Here is a 20703-nt window from a genome sequence, read left to right as displayed (position 1 = left end):
ACATACAATAATTGAAATAGTAGATGGGATTCAGGGGCTAGAACTGTTTAGGGTTGTACATTTAAAGAGTTCTATACAATATGTTTTATTTAGTCTCTGAATTAATTGTGAAGGAACAAGCTTGTAAGCTCTTTCCTGTTCCTTTTGCTTGTACCCCTGGAGGTCAAAGGAACCACTGGGGTTCCCAATACAAACTGAATAACCACCAACTACCACCAATGACTTTTATGAGTATCCCCTGTTGTTCAGAGACCCCACCTAAGTGCTTTGCACTCCATTGCCCTTACACAAGCAAGCACAAGGGAGATCTGTCACAGCTTTGCATTTTATCACTAGTATGCTCCAGGGATGGCCAGCTTCTTTGCTCCCTCCACCCCACCAGCCAGTACCACTTCAGATAGCAAAATCAAATAGACATGGTGTTTTTCCACAGATCAAACAGAGAACATTTAAAATATGCAGGAGTTTAATAAATGATTATAAGAATATGCACAATTCAATACGTTCAAACAATTTGAGCTTAGCAAGGGAACAAAGAAAAGGTAAAAATACACTGTCTTCTGACCTTACAGGCAAGATTTTGAAGATGCTGCAAGTTGAGAATTCATAATTACTTTGGATTTCCAAGCTGGGGCTCATCTACATTGACCCCTCATTGTGGAGAAGGTGGAATCCCACCATGGTTTGTGTGCATCTGAAGAGCTTTTCAAAATGGAAGACAATCCACTCCATCATGTCAAAAGTTCTTCTAACATCTCTCCCCCATCCCCTTTGGGATGGACTTCCTGTCACATGAAAGAGGTTTCCTTCTGCTACTTTAATCTTTCCAGTATTATGTCTCTCAGTGTGACTTATTAGCATGAGATGGGGCAGCAAGCCACAAGCATAACTAAGAACTTGCATGCTCTGAGCCATGACTGACTACTTCAACCTCAACCCTGACATAGATAGCCCAGATTAGCCTAGTCCAGGGGTAGGGAACCTGCGGCTCTCCAGATGTTCAGGAACTACAATTCCCATCAGCCTCTGTCAGCATGGCCAATTGGCCATGCTGGTAGGGGCTGATGGGAATTGTAGTTCCTGAACATCTGGAGAGCCGCAGGTTCCCTACCCCTGGACTAGTCTCATCAGCTAAGGAGGATAAGCCTGGTTAGTATTTGGATGGACCTCCAAAGAATACCAAAGTTAACAAAGTTGCTTGGCAGAGGCAGGAAATGGCATAATCTCTTGTCTTGAAAACCCTATTGGGTCACCATAAGTTGCCTGCAACTCAACGGTAAAAACAGACTCTAACCTCCCTTCTTTGTTTCAGTTGCCATTCTGAAGTAGGTTCTTTTATGGACCGAAAGCAGTCACAAGATAAAAACGCTGGGGTGCAATCTTCAGTGGAGGACATTCCTCCACAATTATTTTAACCAGGTTTACAGACAACTCATATATACCGCTGTCTGGACCATTACAGGCATGTCTATTTTCCCTTATGTATTTGAAGCTAGAGAACCATGTACCAAGGGGCACTGAAAGTTGGAAACTTTTAACCTGCAGAGATTCATTTTGTAGCTTTCCAGCACTGTACAAAAAATGCCTACGCTACATTTAGTGTCTAAATAAAAATGATCAATAGTAAGGTTACAAAAAAGCACAGAGTTAAAACAATGGTCACTCACAATGCAGAAGACTAATACAATATAACATAGAGCAAAATGAATAAAGCTTTATTCCATAATCCATTTCTTGCCAAAACAATCAAATCAAAGAGCATACTACTATTTATTTTCACAGATGAATAAAAATATACTGGGAAAAAATGAACATAGGAATATAAAGGATGTGAATATTAAAAAGCTTATATTTCGATATACCAACGGCTGTAAATTTGGCGAGAATCAAAATTAGTCAGTTGGCTAATCAAAGCAGTGGGAGAAAATGTTGATATTTCAGATTAAATATCAGCAGTGTTACTAAAAATATAATATTCCTCCTTGCATTCAGAATCTTCGCTCATTTCCACTTAAATAAAATTAACAAGTGAAAAGTAGCCTGTAAATACTGAGCAGTTAATAGAATACTTTGATATCTTACATACAGTTCTCTCTCTCTCTCTCTCTCTCTCTCTCTCTCTCTCTCTCTCTCTCACACACACACACACACACACACACACACACACACACACACACACACACAGGAAACCTATCAGAACTTGTGGGTGCTTTTCATTTTCCCTTCTTTCACTATTTCCTCTTTCTTTTTCTGAAAAGTCCCCATAGCCTCTATCTTTTCTCCTTCCTAACTCCCAGCCAACCTACCTTATTTCCCCCACTTTCAGTTTTCCCTTCTTCCCTACCACCAGCATTCTTTCCCTGGGAAAAGTCTGGTTAGGTTGCACAAATCCAGCCACCAGGCCAGTTGCATAGTGGGTAATCCCAGAGGCCAAGCATAGGGCACCTCATTCACACTGTATCTTCCTACACTACTTCCTTCTCCTCTCCTGGCAAGCCCCATATCCTCACCTTTTCCTGCTTCCTTCCCTAATTTACTTCTTTTATACTCTGTCTTTCTCCACAACTGGCCCATGGTTAGATGGTGAGCTTCCATGGTAGACTGGGAATGTGAGCCTGGGTTTTCCAGATACTAATTTGAAACTTTAACCACTAATCTACACTTTTGTGTGGTCGCTGCAAGAAGCTTGGACTGGCTGAGTCTGCAAATCCCAAAGTAACAAGCTGTCTGCTGGTGATGGACTTATTGGATTCTTCTTCAAAGGTCATTGGGTTCTCTAGAAAGGCCCTGCCCCATCCCCATATCTTTTACTGGAAGATATCAAGGCTTCAGCTGGCAATAGTGTTGCCTAATCTCAGCCACAGACAGCATTTATTTCTTAAATCTCCAGGTCCTGCTTCTATTATTTTAACCCTACCATGTAATTTATTCTAGATTTTTCTGCAAATCTGAGATTTTCTTGGGGTTTCTTGGGACTATAGAAGGATCCATCTTGTCTGTTCATGGCTCTAGATTTAAGTATCCACAGATTTAGCCATGTTGAGAATTAGATATGCTATCAAGCAGGGACTCACAAGAAATTGTGGAGGGTGTTTGTGTGTCTCATTTCCCGCCACCACTAGTACCTCTTTCCCTTCCCTTAAAATTCCCATAGCTTCCGCCCTTTCTCTGCTTCTTTCACTCCTTCTACTGAACAGCCAATCTACCTTTACTTGTTCCCCCTGTCATTTTCTACAGGAAAAGCAGAATAGATGTTTCAAATAAGTAATTAATAAATAAATAAGCAATATATGTTATCTGGAGAACAGTTGTAATTCTAGCAGATTCCCACCCCGCACCTGGAGCTTTTTGTCTATATAACCATATTCCCACAGTGGTCTAAATAATCTGTGTTTATAAAGAGGGGTAATACAGAACAAGTCACTCACTGTAAAAATTACCAACTGCACTTAAACAGATCACATGTTCATTATCAATATCTATCCAAAGAAAAGTTCAACACCATAGATTTCCATGTATAACTTACGTAAACACAAGCTTTTAAACAATGTGTCTGTTCCTGATTTGGTATACAAAGTTACAGTAACTTTGAATATATGTTGATAAGAAACATATGATGTCTTTGTTGGGGTACAGTTTTTGAGCAGAAAATGCATTTTCATCTCTTACCTTTAGGAATAGTTATCTGACATCCTAAGTCACAGTCCTGCTGCAACTGATAAAATGCCACTTCCTGTAGCCGGGCACGTTCCAATTCTGAAAGGCTTTGAACAGGAACAGTCTTCAGACGGACACTGCGTCCTGACATGCTGTTCCAAGTGAAGTCACCCTGCATGAATAAAGTACACAAACATAAAGCATTATGTATGCATGAATCAGCTTACAAGGGATGTTTCCTCAACAAGGGATGTTTCCTAAGGTCATGGACCCTGCTAGCACCCCTATTATTGCCATCTCTCTTTTCCTGTCCCCTTTCTCTACCAAGTTTGCAAGAGTGTGTGTAAAAGAGCAGCTTGCCATACTGTCTTTAAAGACACTTGAGGAATTAGGAGAGTTACCATTTTCAGATCCTGGTTGTGACATGTAGGGTGGGAAACTGACAGCAGAACAAGGTGGTGGATGCTATTACCACCATCAAAAATCCACCTCCTACTATCTGTCTGATTTTACCCTTGCTGCCATCCTAGGTTCAAATAGGCAAAAAAATTGCCCATCCTTCATTTCACAAATAAAACATGTATTTCATGCTTAATGTGTAGCACCACATCCAGCATACAGGACACCCCCCTACACCTGTTGCATTTTTAATCATGAAACTTTAATCCAGGTTTAGCAAGATCAGGCAAAAACTACAAGAAATCATTGGGAAGATGAGCAGGGGATTTGAAGTAATATGCCACCAATATCTACTTTTCCTTAACAGTTGAATAAGGTGGGCCTGCAGAAGACTGTCCAGACAAATCTGAGGTGCTGTTGGGAAATGACATACAGTTTGGAACAATACTTATTATCTACAATATTTATTATCTACAGCCCTCCATTGTCAATATGTAGCGGCATCTAGAAATTGAATAATGGTTAAAACAATTGTGCTGTTTTTCATGTAAATACTGTGTGTGTGTTTTATTTCTATGTTTTAATGTGGAATATTAAATGTAGATTGCTGTGAAATGTAAGATTGCAAAGTAAGACATAAGGGGGCTGAATAGGTGAATGAAAATCATCATGACTGGATGGTTGTTGTACCCTAGAGGGCAAGTTGAATATTTTGATCAAAGAGAGACTGAATGTGAGTTAGCGCTGAGCAGCATGTGTGTATGTATGAGTGTAGGAAGGAACTTAAGTAAGATGCTGAAGAATGCTGTGAGCAATCTGTGTTCTGTGTGGAAGTTTTTAGTTTGTGAGTGTAATCCAGTTGGGGGGGGGGGGGGAAGCGTTGCAGCCAGGGGATTTGTGTGGTGTGGAAAGAAGGGTAATTTGAAAAGCCTCCTGCCTCCTGAATAGTCCCATAGTCCAAATCTGCAGTCTTGGAGGGCAACATTTCCAGGCTGGACTGTCAGTGGAAGCAGACTAAAATCAGCTCCATCCCAGGCCTGCCATAGAGGGATAGCCAATGTGGAATAGCAGACTCCAATGTGTTTGCTCCCTCTGCCAGTGTGGGTGCTTCTTATGCTGGCAAAGGGGGCAAATGCATTGGAAATTTCTATGGCCCTCCCTAAGGTCATTCTCCCGCCCCCATCCCCATCTGGATTGGACTGCATGTGACAAGTTTGGAAGTTACACTGTGTAAAAGTTATTAGCGTCGGGAAGCTTTGTGGAAGTTATCAGCCTACACGGCAAGGGAGAAAAGAAACGTGTGTGGTTAGGTCTATTTAAGGAACCATTACGTTTATATACTTATCTGAAACCATTAACCACGCAGAACTCATTACATTATTATACATATAAATAAACGCTATTAATGTTTAAGAAAAACTGTTTAAAAGGATCCCCTTTAATCTGAGAGCTAATTGTTCTGTCTTTCTACCACATAGACTTAAGCCGTCTTGGGTCCAACTGAGAATTCTAACGCAAGAGCCTTTGATGGCAGCAAAAAATAAAGAGCACAAGCAGGCAGCAAAACACACATCACCTCAAAACACTACCAACAGGTGCTTACCCAGAGGCGGAGGCGTATCTAGGGGAAATGAAGCCCGGGAAAAATCTGAGTCCCGCACCCCGGCTCCATTTTCCTTAGATTTTGTTAAAGAGAAGGTGCATGGGGGAGCCTGAGGGGGGGGAAATGACTGACAGCAGAGGGGAGCGGCTGTGGCACAGAATCCAACACCTTGGCCCCGTTCCCCACCACCCGCCTCGCCCCTGTTCTACTCAGCCTTTATGTGGACCAATTCTATGAACATGGGCCAATTTTACAAACATGCCACACTCTCAGGCCTGCTTGGCTGTCGGACCCCTTCCTCAGGGCTTGGAGCCCTCATGGCCTTCCTCTGGCTGGGTGCGGGCATTTCCCTTCAGTTCTGGCAGCAGACGGGCTACCCCAGGGCAGCGGTAAGTGCCGGGGCTCAGAGTCCAGGTAGGGGGCTGCCTCCCACCCCCAGATACCAGGCAAGGACAGCCCAGTAACAGCCCCACAGCCAGCGCTCCCTGGGAGCAGAGGGGTGTGACATTTTCTGCCCCCCATGTGACTAAATGACCTCCACCCTGGTACATGTGATTGCAAATGACTCCATGGGCGGTACGCCACTGCACAGAGGTTACTCATAAAAGGATTGCATAGGGAAATGGAAAAATATTACAGCAATGTTTTCCAAGCACCTCAAAGTACAGCTGAAATAAACCATAGTTTGTAAATCTGCTTCTAACAGCAATGTCTGATTATTAAATTTGTAACTGTAACTTGGAATGTCTGAGCTGAGTCAGTGAGCAGATCTGAAATAAGGTACTTTTGAGAATAATCATATATGATGAAACTTAGGCCCTTCCCAAATTATAGTCCAGCGACAGACAACTTATTGAATTTTATATTCTTATTTAAATATCTCCTTTCTCAAAATATCTTGGCAGATAACATACCAAGGCAATATATTAGAATAATAAATAAATAAATAAATATCACCCTTACCCCTCAAAAAACAGCAAGGTATAAAAAGTAACATTTACAAGGGGGCTCAAAATAACAATTAGAAGGAACAGTATAATTAACCTGAAAAACAGTAAGGTCAGTAAAATGACAATTTAAAATAATGTATTACAAGATCAGGAAAGCACAAGACAGATTGGGAGAATCTGGTGCCAGTAGGATGACAATTCTGACCCCAGGTGAACATCTAGAGGAAAGCCATTCCAAACTGGGACTTCAGAATGCAATGTCAACTGATGTCCAGGAGCATCTGAAAGACAATGGGCTTTAAGATATCCTGGTTCCAAGCCAGAGAGGACCTTAAAAGTAATAAACAGAATTTTAAACAAAGCCTAAAAATAAACAGAAGGCCAATGAAGTTCTTTTAAAATTGGTGATGCATTACCTCTGTAGCCAGAATGAATAACTATGGTCAAATTCTGCCTCTTCAAAATGCGTCTCAACTGGAGAATAAACTACGGTTAAATGTTTAGTGCACAGTAAAAGTGATATGTACTGCATCTATGAACTTTTATTGTAATAGCACCCCCCCTTGGGTGAAAAACTTTAGCTCAGGTGAGACCCCATTCAGAAGAGGCTAAAAAAAACAGTGTGGCCCTTACCTGTAACTGTTGTTCATTGAGTGGTTTTCTGTGCAGGCACACACCCTTCCCCCCTGCCTTGCTGTGAACTCTCTGGGACTTTAGATACTTGTCGTCTCCAGTGGCAGCATGGCAAGAACAGAGTGAGTAGTGTCCCTTCTCCTGGTCATGTGATCATTTTGGCAGAAAAGTTCCAGAAGGAGGAGGGGAGCTCCTAGTCTGCTAAAAAGCTTTGAAAATCCTTTCCACAGCTGGCCTGCACACGTGTAGTTGCAATGTGGGACTGCATAGAAGACCACTTGATGAACAACAATTTCAGGTAAGTGCAACACTGTTCACCTTCATGGCTTCTGTGCAGTCCCACATTGGGTGATTAGCAAGCTCACTCAGTTAAGGAAGTGGGTGTGAAGCTTTCAATGGAAGAAACCATAGAGGACCACCTTTTCAACAGTTGTTTAGCACCCTATATTGACAATCTAGAACTGTCTTATAACAGAGCAGAGAACTCTCTAAATTTCCCTACTAAAATACATGCAGGAACATGGCAAAGAAAAGCAGACCTCTGTTGGAGAGAGATGTGATTTGTAAAGTGGCATTGACCAGCCAAGCACTCTGGACAGAGTGGGATAGCTTCTACCAACCCACAAGTGAAGGCAGTGCGAGGACGCTGACCAGCCGTTCTTGGAGCCTAAGAGTCCTAACAGACTGAAACCCAAGAAAAGTCACATTCCAGACATGTAACGACTACACAGATGTTTGGCACCAGAACCAAGTGTAAGGATAGCATTATAAATCATGAGGACTGAGAGACATTCCCTGGTAGGAAATTCTGGCCAGGATATCAGAAATCCTAACCATATGAAAGTTCATGAATAGAAGAGGCTTGTGAGAACCTTCATGTCCTCATTCCACATTTGGAAGTGCTGCACACTAAAAAAATGCTATTACAAAGAAAGCACCAGGGAAGTGCAAAAAACAACAACGAGGGCTATACCTTTTTGTAATATCCATAGAAACCAATGAGGAAGAAATTTTAGAGAGACTGAATCCCAACCAGTGGCCAAAACATAATCAACAGCACAAGATGCAGAGTCCGAACCCTGTTACAGCCCCAATAGATACTACTGTATTGAGTAGTAAAATGAAGCTCAGCAGGCCTTAAGCCAGTTTATTTCAGAACACAAGAACAGGAAACTTCACCCACTTTAGCTACTCTCCAGAATCTATAGGGACTGAAGAGATTCAAATAACCCCAATTAAAAGGCACAAACTCGTCCTGATACATAACCAAGTTTACAAAGAGCCATGGACAATTCACCTCCAAGAATTTCTCCTGGAAACTGAGGGCAGCTAGGAAACGGTTCTTACTCAGGCATAGCTCAGTCTTTGAAAGAGGTTCCCATCAGGCTATAACTGCCAGGCCTTCTCCCATCCAAACAGACGGAAGGACAGGGAGGGAAGCTTTGACTTCAATCAGGCAGTGTCTGCCAGGCCATGTCTGCAAGCCTTCTCTCCTTGGAGGTGACAGGCCACTCCCCCAGGCTGCCAGTGCCCACACAAGTCAGCGATGGGGAGGGCGGCTGTCAGTGTTTCTCATACAATGTCTGCCAAGAACCGCCTACGAGCTTCTCCTTTGGCGTTAGACAGAGGAGGAAGAAGTTCTTCCCTCATGCAGTCAGGAAAGCTTTCTGTCAGGAAAGCTGCAGCCAAAGCCTTAGAAAAGTGCCGTTCTGAACTGGAGGCTCTGTCAGGCAGCAATTCTGCACAACCACGCAGAGGGAATATGCCTTCATTAAGCTGCCACGAAGCCACAGCCTTTGAAAGAGCCAGTGAATCAAAGGCTGAGTAGATCACCCTCTACCACAGAGGGAGAAGGTGCCTTCATTCAGGCTGGCATGAAGCCAAAGCCTTTGAAAAAAGAGCTCTTTGGGTCCAGCTCTATCCAATCATGCCTTCAAGGGCAGATTGGTGACAGAAAGAGCAGGCAGCTCTGCTATGTGATTTCCCCAGGCAGACAAGGCACAGAGAACAGGTGTTTGTCAGCATCATGTTAAAGCCACAGGTGGCACAATCTTGAAAAGGCTCCTCTTCAGCCATAATGACAACGTGGAAATCCAGAAACATTTCTTCTTTAAAGGTGGTTTATTCTTCATTAGAATTATTACTGATGAGAGAACTAGTCTCCTCAGTCTCAAGAATGAGGTGACAAAAAAACACAGAATGGAGATTCTCTTCACAGCAGCTAAAATAGAACTGAGGGAGTAGCGCCCCAGTCATGTGATCATTTTGGCGGGAAAGTGCCAGAAGAATCAGGGGTGCTCCTAGTCTGCTAGAAAGCTTTGGAAATCTTTTCCGAGCCTTACCTGCACACATACAGTTCCAATGTAGGACTTCACAGAAGACATAAAGATGAACATCTCAATTCTGTATCAGCACTGTTCTTGACAAACCATTCTTCTGATATCTGAATAAAGCTCCACTATCTTGCCTTTAAAGCCCTATATGGCTTAGAGCCAGGGTAACTGAATCACTGCCCCCTCCTATATTGTTCAGCTTGCAATTAAGGCCGTTTCCAAACGGCCAAATAACAGCGCCGTAGGGATGGAAAAAATGCTGTCCCAAGGGTGCTGTTCGCACAGGAGACGCTGGCCACCCCCGAGCGGCACAAAGGCGCAGCTTTCAAATTTTTGAAAAGCGGCATCTTCCCGCTGGTGCGGTGTGAACAGCACCGGCGGGAAGATGCTGCTTTTCCTGTCCCCTCCACTGACCTTTCCTGTCCAGTGCTGCTCTGGAGGGCTGGAGGGACACACTAACACTGCCCTCCGACCCCTTGAGATCAGAAGGCAGCATGGGCGTGTCCCTCCAGAGCAGAGCTGGACAGGAAGGTCAGTGGAGGAGACGACCCGGAGGCGGCTCCGTGCAGAGCTGCCTCTCCAGATCGGCAGAACTTCGGGACTGCTTGCACACTACCATGTGAGCAGTCCCTGAGCCTCCACGGGCATAATTTATGCCGGTGGAGGTGCGTTTCCGCCATCATGTGGAAAGGGTCTAAGACAGCGGTGGCGAACCTATGGCACAGGTGCCAGAGGTGGCACTCAGAGACCTTTCTGTGGGCACACGTGCACAGAGTTCATCATGTGGGGGGGAAATCACCCCCCCACACACACACATTTAGGCTAGCCTGGGCATGATCCTTTACCTGGGAGTAAGCTCGGTTGCTGGCAATGGGGCTTGCTTCTGAGTAAATCCTCCTAGGGTTGTGATTCACCCATTTGAAGTGTTGCACGGTTGCTTTACCAAGCTTACTCCCGAGTAACATGCGCCTTGGAGCCAACCGTTTTTTCTAAACTAAAACCTCAGTATTCAGGTTAAATTGCTGTGTTGGCACTCTGCGATAAATAAGTGGGTGTTGGGTTGCAATTTGGGGACTCGGTCTCGAAAAGGTTCGCCATCACTGGCCTAAGATATGTCTCACAAGCCCTGCTCTCTATGCCCCCATGTGTGGCGAGCAGAGACAGGGCTCCCTTAGTAGTTGCACGTTGCTTATGGAAAGCCTTCCCCTTGAGGCTTGCCTGGCGCATGTGGTGCTTTCTTTCAGGTGCCAGGCAAAAGCATTTCTGTTCACCCAGATTTTTAATAAAGAATTTGATTTTTTTAACAATATTGTGGTCTGGAAATGCTTATTGTAAATTGTAAGAGGTCCGTTTTTATTGCCTATGTTTTAATTTTGGGTTGGGGTTTTTAATGCTGGATATTAATAACTTTTAATGCTCTGTTCGTATGGGGTTTTTTTGTATGCTGCCTCAGAGCCTGTTCAAAATGTCACAATCCAAATGAAAAAGAGTACAGAGTTTTCTCAGAATTTACAGTGGAATACATTTTGCGGGGAAATGCTGTCATTTTACTGACCTTGCTGTCAACAGCTGTCACAATTAGATATTGGTACACTCAGACATAAATGGCCAGGACAACAGCAAGAAGGTGAAAAGATACCTTCCGCTCTTTATAGCCCTTAAAATTAACAGATAGCTTAATGAGGAGCTAACGTAGCCGGAAGAAGAATACTGTTCACCCTGACCACAGAGAGGAGTTTCTTCCAAGTCAGATTACTAGCTCAGTATTTGAGGCAACAGTAACTAAAAAATGCCAGACAGTTCTGAGCATTAGTTTCTGCAGCCTTTGATGATAAACCATCCTTAAATCCTTCCATCCCATAGATGGTATGAATACTATTTAAACATATTCTATGAAGATACGGTGGGCTCTACAGAGTTTCAGGAATTTACTCTTGAGGACCTCCCAGAATGCCCACCAGTGATGCCAGATGAAGTTAAACTTCTCATTGACTAGTTAAAGCTGAGGAAAACTCTGGTGCCTGACACAATTTCCCTGGAGCTACTCAAAGCCTTCTTGGACTGGTGGGCCTCTCTCTTGGCAGCTCTGTTTACAACAACAGATAGTCTAGCTCAGTACGATTTGTTCTTAGAAGCAGTTGCTCTTCAAGGTTTCAGGCAAGATTTTCCCCCACTCCAATCTTTGAACCTTTTCTAATGAAAATGCCAGTGATTATTTGGTTTATTTTGTTCATTTCTCATCTGTCTTTCTCACTGACTCACAAGACGAATACTAGAATTTTGAAATAACTATGCAGTGGAGAGCATTATGATACATAAAGCAATATAATAACAGTGGATCACATCAGTAGGCAGTAAACAATACACTAGAATTGGATTACATAATTAGAAAAGTATGAAATAAAACACATAAAAATGTACTGTAAACAATGCAGCAAGAGGAAAGGGAAAAAAGAGAAGAGAAAACTACTTCAAGCTTTCCTCAAACAAGTCAAAGTACAACCCTGTTCTCAATAAAAAGTGCTCTCCCACACACATCTGTTTTGCTGCATTTGTTGCTGTTTTGCTCTCCTGAACAATTCTGTTTTATCCATTCTGCCATTTTTCCACCTCATGAGGCAGGCTATTCCACAAGGTGGGAGCCACATCAGAGAATTCTCTGGGAGGAAGAGCTGTAGTTCTTATCCACTTGCAGGACTAAGAATGTCAGAAAACTTTTCTCGGATGAGGGCAGCTGTCATGGCAAGGTAAATCAGCGAAGGGATATTTTGGACCTTCTGTGTGGGAAACACATGATGTAGCACTGTGCTCAGCTATGGTTGCCTTAAAAGGCTTAGCATATATACCCATTTCAAATGAGAAGGGACAAGAGTTTCAATCTGATATCTTCTCTTTTTTCAAGAGAAAATAAGGATCATATTACATGAACTTCTTGGAAGGTGAGAGAGGTCTACAAATGACAAGTGTTCCCTTTTCTGCTGAGGAAAGTTGGAACTGCGCAAAAACAGCTTTTGAATGTAATGCATACATTGACTTTAACCTAGCCTGCTGCTGAGTTGCAGTTAACTCATGGCAATCCCAAGAAGCTCTATCTCATAGAGTTTTCAAGGCAAGCAATGAGAAGTGATAGTTTGCCACTGCCTTACTTTACACAGCAGCTCCAGACTTCTGGGGGGGAGGGGTTCTCTCATCAAATTATTGACCCTGTTTAACTTCTGAGCTCCGACAAGATCAGGCTAGTCTGGGCATCTGGTGCACCTCCTATGAACAGTCTCAAACAATCAAAATAGCACACCATTCTTTCATCATGAATAAGTGTACCAGTGGAGGTCTTGCTGCAACTCTTTATTGCAGGTACGTTATTCAGATCGAGAGCTCAGCAATGTTGTTCTAAACAGAAGAAAAATGTGAAGAAACATATATCTAACAATTTTTTTAAAAAATGAAAAGGCACAACTATTTATTTAAGTAAAATATTGTGCTAAATAAATAGTAAATTAAAAATGTTGTGTTAAGTAAATACTAAGTTAAATTAATATTGCTATTAACTACTGGTAATATCTTAAACACTAATAGTTGGTATGAATATTAATGTTTAACAAAATTCATTTGCATTTTGATAACTTAAGGTACATATAGAATAACATGGTATAGTGATTAGGAATGACAAACTCTAATCTGGAGAACTGGGATTGATTCCCCACTCATCCACATGAGAGATAGATTCCAAACTGGAGAACCAGATTAAATTCCCTACTTTTCCATGTGCAGCCTGCTGGGTGACCTTAGGCTAGTCGCAGTTCCCTCAGAACTCTCAGCCTCACCTACTCACAAGGTGCCTCTCATGAAGGGGTAAGGGAAGGCGGTTGTAAACTGTGTTGAGACTCCTTAAGGTAGAGAAAAGTGGAGTATAAAAACCAATCTTCTTCTTCCTCTAAGTTACACTATGTCAGAGCTAGTCCTCATAACAAATAACTAACAAATAACAAATAAAAAGCCCTTGTAACAAAGTTTAGGAACTGCTTAAAGTTTGTTTCTTAGCTTGATAATATTTCTAAATACAGCAAACAGATAGAAATAAATATCTCTTATATCTGTAATATATAAAGAAATTCTGGTGTTCATAACCAAGCAATTTGCCAAAAGTATTTTGACAAATATTGTCTCTAATAAAATAAAAAAATGATGTTACAATGACCTAGGAAAGAATTTAACAACTACGGTATGTCAAGGCTAACAAATCCCTGTTTGTTCTGCAACACAAGAAGAAAGGCTAGACAGCTACTAAAACTTTTTTTCCTCTTCACAGTCTTTTCTCCAGATCTAGAGATTCCTACCAACCTGTGAACATGTCATCAAAAAGGGATTAGGGATTTGGGAATAAATGGGGTAAAGATGACAAATTATGGTTAGATCTTGTGATTAGCACTTTCCAAAAGACTTTCAAAGGACTTGTAAATAAATGGAACAAAAAGAGAAGCAAACTCATTGCTTCTGGTCAGCTTTCTTTTTATTCTACTACTTCAGTTTATTTTACTCTGCCCAGCACTGAAACATTTTATATCTCTTAAAGAGCCAGCCTGTCTTAGAGAGGGCTAAATTCTTCCTGAAGCAAAAGGTTTGTAGATTGGGGGTACTGCTGGTTCAGGTCCCCTTTTTGGCTGATGCTGCAGTTGTGGCCATTCCGCAAAAAGATAACATCCCAATAACATACTGTAATGCACTCTATGTGAGGCTGTCTAAAAATGGAAAACATCAGCTGGGCCAAAGCACAGCAGCCATTCTTCTGTTAAAGTGGTATATAGGGGTCATATCATGCTATGGTAAAGGCTGTGCTCTGTTTCTTCTGTTTCAAGGCGTAACAAGCTGGTTTTTCCCTTTAAGGCCCAAAATGACTTTGGGGCCAGGAAACTTGAAGGAACACTTTTACCATTCTGTATAGTCTACCAGTTACCCTCTTCTTTACAAGCAGCAGTTTTCAGGGGAGAGGTGATGGTGACTGAAGGCCAATAGTCTGTTCACTTCTTCACGCAACGTGTGATTGGTGTTTGGAATATGCTGCCACAGGAGGTGGTGATGGCCACTCACCTGGATAGCTTTAAAAGGGGCTTGGACAGATTTATGGAGGAGAAGTCAATTTATGGCTACCAATCTTGATCCTCTTTGATCTGAGATTGCAAATGCCTTAACAGACCAGGTGATCGGGAGCAACAGCCGCAGAAGGCCATTGCGTTCACATCCTACATGTGAGCTCCCAAAGGCACCTGGTGGGCCACTGCGAGTAGCAGAGAGCTGGACTAGATGGACTTTGGTCTGATCCAGCTGGCTTGTTCTTATGTTCTTATGTTCCCCACAACTGCTTTTTCAGTGGTGGCACCTTCCCTTTTGAGGTTTACCTGTATCCTTCTATACCAGGGGTAGGGAACCTGCGGCTCTCCAGATGTTCAGGAACTACAATTCCCATCAGCCCCTACCAGCATGGCCAATTGGCCATGCTGACAGAGGCTGATGGGAATTGTAGTTCCTGAACATCTGGAGAGCCGCAGGTTCCCTACCCCTGTTCTATACTGTCTTTTGTCCAAAGCAGTTGTTTTTTACATCGGTTTTTAATTGAAATAGTTGATCTTTTCACCATTTTACAGTCTACTTCCAACCTGAAAGCTATTTTATGACATTTGTTTTAAGATGTACAGTGTTTATGATGTATTTAAGCCTTGACAACTACAAAACCCTATCAGTATACTAGAATAGTAGTGTATTATCATAATGCAGAATTCCTAGAACCCATAATTCTTGCTGGGGGGCAAACACAGATGCTTACCACTATAATCCTAATTTATATTTTCTTATAGTTAACATGCACATCAATTTAGCAACTTTATAAACTGCATAGTTTATATTAAGATGCATTATACATTTGTAAAACAAGCCTTTAATGTGATAATGCAAAATCTAATACAGAAGTAGCTGGATTTCAGAGGCTTGATGCAACTTAGGGCAGACTTCCACGGCTGTATCATCTATAGCGCTGTGGCACTGGCTTCATCCAGAAATGATAATAACCATTCATAACAAACAGCTATTGAGTTGACAGAATTTGTTTTATATTCTGGAACAGTCTACTCTCTGCAGGGGTGTTGAACTCATTTGTTATGAATACAGGATATAATATAAATGTGACTTGGTCAGGCCCAGCCTGGGGCAAGGGGGGGGCGTTGCCTCAGCTGGTGAGCCCCTAGGTTTGCCAGCCCCAAATTGCACTGGCTTGAGAGGGCTTATCAGGCACACAAGCCAGCTGAGGGAAAAAAGCCCCTTCCACTTCCAGTCTGGCCTGGTGGATTGAGAGCAAGGGGGAAGGTTGCCTCAGCTGGCTCGAGGGCCAGATAAGCCCTCTCAAGGGACTGCATCTGGTTCCCAGGCCACATGTTTGATGCCCCTGCTTCAGAGAGTTCAGTCTGGCAATCACAAATAAGTCATTTACTTAAAGCACAGAGAATGTATATTCCCCAAGCACTCATTTCTATTTATCTCAAAAACCTCTTTTGGATGCATTATTCTTAATTATAATCCAACACAAACAAAACCAATCTATCTATGAACGTAATGGGGAAAGGGGAGAGTTCAAACAGACCATACACAACTATAGATGTGCTTTCATTTTAAGTCTTCTAAACCAAGACTCAAGCCTAGGTATTGCAAAGCAGATACATAACCAGCACGAAATCTAATGATCAAAGTTCTTCCCTACTGCAGGTCAATTCAACGATTAACAACAGAATATTGAAATAATGTGTCTTGCAGAAATATAAGACACCAAACTGCATTAAACTGAGTTTAAGGATACATTCCTCATTCTTGGAATCAGGATTGCTGTATAATCCTTCCCTTACTTTTAAATTTCTTACTGATACATTGAAATACATCTACAACTCAAAATGTACTGTCATTTAGCTAAGATAAAAAGATACTGCTATTGAGATTCCCCTTTGTTCCTTTTCCACACCATACACAATCTCTCATTAGAAAGTGTCATATTTGAACCCCAGAGAGATCAAAAGGAAATCTGTAACTATCATTAATCTCTGGTGATTCCAAGTTTGAACAGCATGAACACTGCCTTTTAGTTTCATGCTTCGTTCTAAGTAGCACATTCATTTTGGACAGGGGGGAGGCATATAATTTCCCACTGTTATGCAGGAACAATTGCTAGAGTTACTTTGAGAGGATAACCAGATCTTATTCAATACTATACTTTGCAGCAGGTTGTAAATTTAAAAGATTAGTTCATGAATAATCCACTTTTTAGATTCAGCTGACCACTATAATTTGAAGGCAATGGTCTAAGAGCTGCAAGTTATTTAACCTATATAAGCTGACCCTATTCCCAAATGATCTGTGACAGCAAAACTGTTAATGTTTACCAACAAGAGATTCATTTGGTTATTGCGAATGTACACTAAAACACAGCCTGAGAATAATATACAAAATCACAAGAAATGCACAAGATTGAGTTATGAAATGTCATTATCAGTACCAACCTAAACTTTTCCTTATTCCTTATTAATGAAACTTTTACTACACTTTCATGGAAGTTTAGTAGGACTGCCAGGGCAAGATTATTACTTCAGGAGTCAGATCTGGTTGTAGAATGCCAGCTGGCAATCTCTGGTTTACCTTGATGCCTAAAACAAGCTATAATAATTGGACCCATGCAATTAGTTTTAGGGCATTTGAATATACTAGGTATGTTCTGTAATATGTCCCTTCTGACAGTTATTAATATTTTTTGTTAACAATGCTAGTATAAAGTCTATATATTCACTTATAAAAACGATAAGTAGAGTCTTTAAAGGAATTTAAACTAAAGTAACCTAGTCTAGTCATGTAATTGACTTTAATTACACAACACCACTGCTGACAGAAGGGTTTTTGCTCCTCTCAGACTTGTTACAGTGCATGCTAAATCATGAAAACAGTCCAAATAAAAGGGTTTTGAGAACTTCCTGCCTGTTGACTTCTGAGCCTGCTAAGTGGCAGGTAGAATGCCAGTGTTTCTCTTACCAAGCAAGAAATGTGTTATGAATGGGAGAGGTTGGCTGCTGCATTTTCTGCCCAGTTAGCTCCAGCAAGCAAATATTAAGTTAATCTCCTCAGCTACTACAAAAACCACAGTGATGAACCAAGTACACACAATTGTTATCTTACCCAATAACCAACATTTGCTTTTCCAGCGATGTCTTTTCTAACTTGATGAAACCAAAATTGAAGAAGGGTAATCCAGAATTCTTATAACAGGCATACATTACAGGTCAGAATTCAACTCAGATTGTAAATCTTACAATACCTTTAGTTGCTACAGATTTTTACCATATAAAACTAAATAATAAGATCCAATTCTCAACTAAACATCTAATGTTTCTAAATGCTGTACAAATATGCATTTGAGTACAAATGCTGTACAAAGACCTACAAAACTGCTGCTTAGCCCAACTAGATTGCTTTGAAGCAGAAACAGAGCAGTTATGCCCTCCAGTCCACCAAAGCAAATCCTCTTCCACAAGCTTGTACAAACGCATAGCTGTCCTGTAACTGTGCAAACTTCCCTTATTAGGAACACTCCAAAGAATGCTGCACGCATCTGGTAAAATCCCTCGGAGTACAGTAAAGACATCTAATGTTTTCTCTTCCAAGACCATCAGTCTTAACTCTTTATTGTTAAGTCTTTTTTGCAATTTCTCCCTGACAAGCAATATGTTACACCCACAATATTTTTAAAAACAAAAGCCATACATACCCTGAATGTTTTTTTAAACATGCCTTTTGAAAGCAAACTCATCACAGAGTGATGACAGTGCAGTTGAAATGGGTTGAAAAACCATTCATCCCACCAGTGTGTCCCAAAATATATTTGTTGTCGTGATCTAGTTTATACATGATGATTAAAATACAGCGACGGGGGGGGGGGGGGGAATAGTACTTACTGGTGCCAGCACCTTTGGGGGACCTCTCTCAGTCCTGATCTTTGTATTAAGGCTGCCTAGTCTATGTGCTTCTCCTGTCTTTTACTGACAAAAACCAAGGCTAGAAGGCTAGCAATATTGTTTTAGTTGCTTAGCAATTCCCACAGCAACCTTTTCTTACAGTCCCTACTATTGTTGCGGGGACATTTAACCTCCCAATGTCCTTTTTTAAACAATTTCACATTATTCTGAAAGCCTGGGGCTTTTCTTCAGGTTAGTATAAAGATATGCTTTATCTGTTCATAACTCTAAACTCTGGATTTAAGTGTCCACGGGTAGGGCAATGTGAAAATTAGATACACTGATGTGGTTACAAAAACTATCTATTGAAAGATTAAACTTATTGTTGTTACTTGGTAAAATTGCAGCTATAAAAATGAATCTATTGTTATATTTGTTTCACCATATACCAATAATAAAATCAGATGGCCCTTTTAAAAATTGACAAAGCGATCTCAACAAATTCCTCTGGGGAGATAGAAAACCCAGAATTAAATATAAAACAATGACCTAAGTAAGAAATAAAGGGTGATTAGTCCTTCCAAATCTGAAACTTTATTTTGAAGCAGCATGTTTAACGTGGCTCAAAGAATGGCTCTCATTAACTAACTCAAGATTACTAACCCTGGAGGCAGAAGGACTAAGATTTGGATGGCATGCCTACTTATGGTACAATAAGGTAACCGCAAATAAACAATTTTTAAATATAAGATTTCCGCTATTCAGAATCTGGAAAAAATACAAAATAAAATTTTATTTATATTTACCAATGTGGGCCTCTCCTCATGAAGCACTGTTGGGAAGATGTGATGCAGTTGGGAAATGGATTACATACTGTTAAAAACTGATAGAGGTCAAATAATATTTGAAATAAAATCTCTTCAAATGTTGAATACAGAGAGCTTGAAAATAGATTGCTGGCTTTACTCTCAACTTAGGAACTGCTATTTAAAGGACAGAGTAAATTTCAAGAAGACAGAAGAACCAGATAGATTTGAAAAAGTTTTCTTAAAATCAGATGAATCTCTAATCGGGGATATATACAAGTTATGTCTGGATTTAGACCAAGAAAAGTACTATATTAAAGAATACATGATAAAACGGGCTAGAGACCTAGGCCATAATATTATGTTAGACTCAGGGGAATATATTTGGAAAAATACTCTTAGTTTCTCTAAAAGTAATTATCGTATATACTCGAGTGTAAGCCGACCCAAATATAAGCCAAGGCACCTAATTTTACCACAAAAAAATGGGAAACTTATTGATTCGAGTATAAGCCTTCGAACTTGACTCCGTAGCAGCTAAAAACAGAAGATTTGGGAGCAAGATGAGATAGACTTGCTTAACAGAGTTTGCATTAGGGATGAGCAGCTTTCCAGCACTGTAGGAACACAAATGAACCACTGTTTTCCTCCAAATGTAGAATAATTCTGGGATTCATAGCCATGCCAGCCTAAACTTTGCTCCAAAGAAAGTCTTTTCTTCAGCAACACCAGTATTTGGCAGTAAACTACTGAATGAAGAATTGTATTCATCTAGAATGCAACACACCAATAACCCTTAGGAGAGAAATGCCTCTGTTTTTTTTAACACAAACACGCACGCACGCACCCTAGCTGTAATGCTATGCAGGCTGTCCTTACAGCTTGTTTTTATGGCTCTCTGGTGAGTTAGGAAAAAAGGAGCAACATCCTTACTGGATCCGCACAGCAGCCCCAGCTCTGGCCACCATCTTGGAATTACCATATATACTCAAGTATAAGCCGAAGGGGGATTTTTCAGCATAAAAATGTGCTGAAAAAGTCGGCTTATACTCGAGTATATATGGGACATTTTTTTTAATGTGGCTGGTATTTTACACCTGATAAGCTGGCCAAGATTTATAATTGTTATGATAGATATTAGAAGTGCAATAATGAACCTGGCTCCTTTTATTATCAATCATGGCTATGTGAAAAAGCACAAGCCTTTTGGAATATGATAAATAAAGAAATAATGAAGAACTTAGGAATTAAAATTATCTGTAAACCAGACTGGTATTTATTAGGGATGGTCAAGAAAGGACTGGAGGAAAATCAAAGTAAACTGTTCCAACATCTTGTTGC

The 20703-nt window shown here is 41.1% G+C and overlaps 1 protein-coding gene across 1 annotated transcript in view; it reads right to left on the bottom strand.

The window, feature by feature from the left end:
• ARHGAP6 (Rho GTPase activating protein 6) overlaps window positions 1–20703 on the bottom strand; it is a 269026-nt gene that overhangs the window by 59070 nt on the left and 189253 nt on the right. Inside the window, exon 2 of the mRNA XM_048494097.1 lies at window positions 3670–3829. Within this exon, the coding sequence (XP_048350054.1) occupies window positions 3670–3829 (160 nt within the window). The remainder of the gene's footprint in view (window positions 1–3669; window positions 3830–20703) is intronic.

This window comes from Sphaerodactylus townsendi, linkage group LG04 (assembly GCF_021028975.2).
Source record: "Sphaerodactylus townsendi isolate TG3544 linkage group LG04, MPM_Stown_v2.3, whole genome shotgun sequence".
NCBI lineage: Eukaryota > Metazoa > Chordata > Lepidosauria > Squamata > Sphaerodactylidae > Sphaerodactylus > Sphaerodactylus townsendi.
The sequence above is the reverse complement of the archived record's forward strand: the minus strand, read 5'-3'. Positions and strand labels throughout refer to the sequence as shown.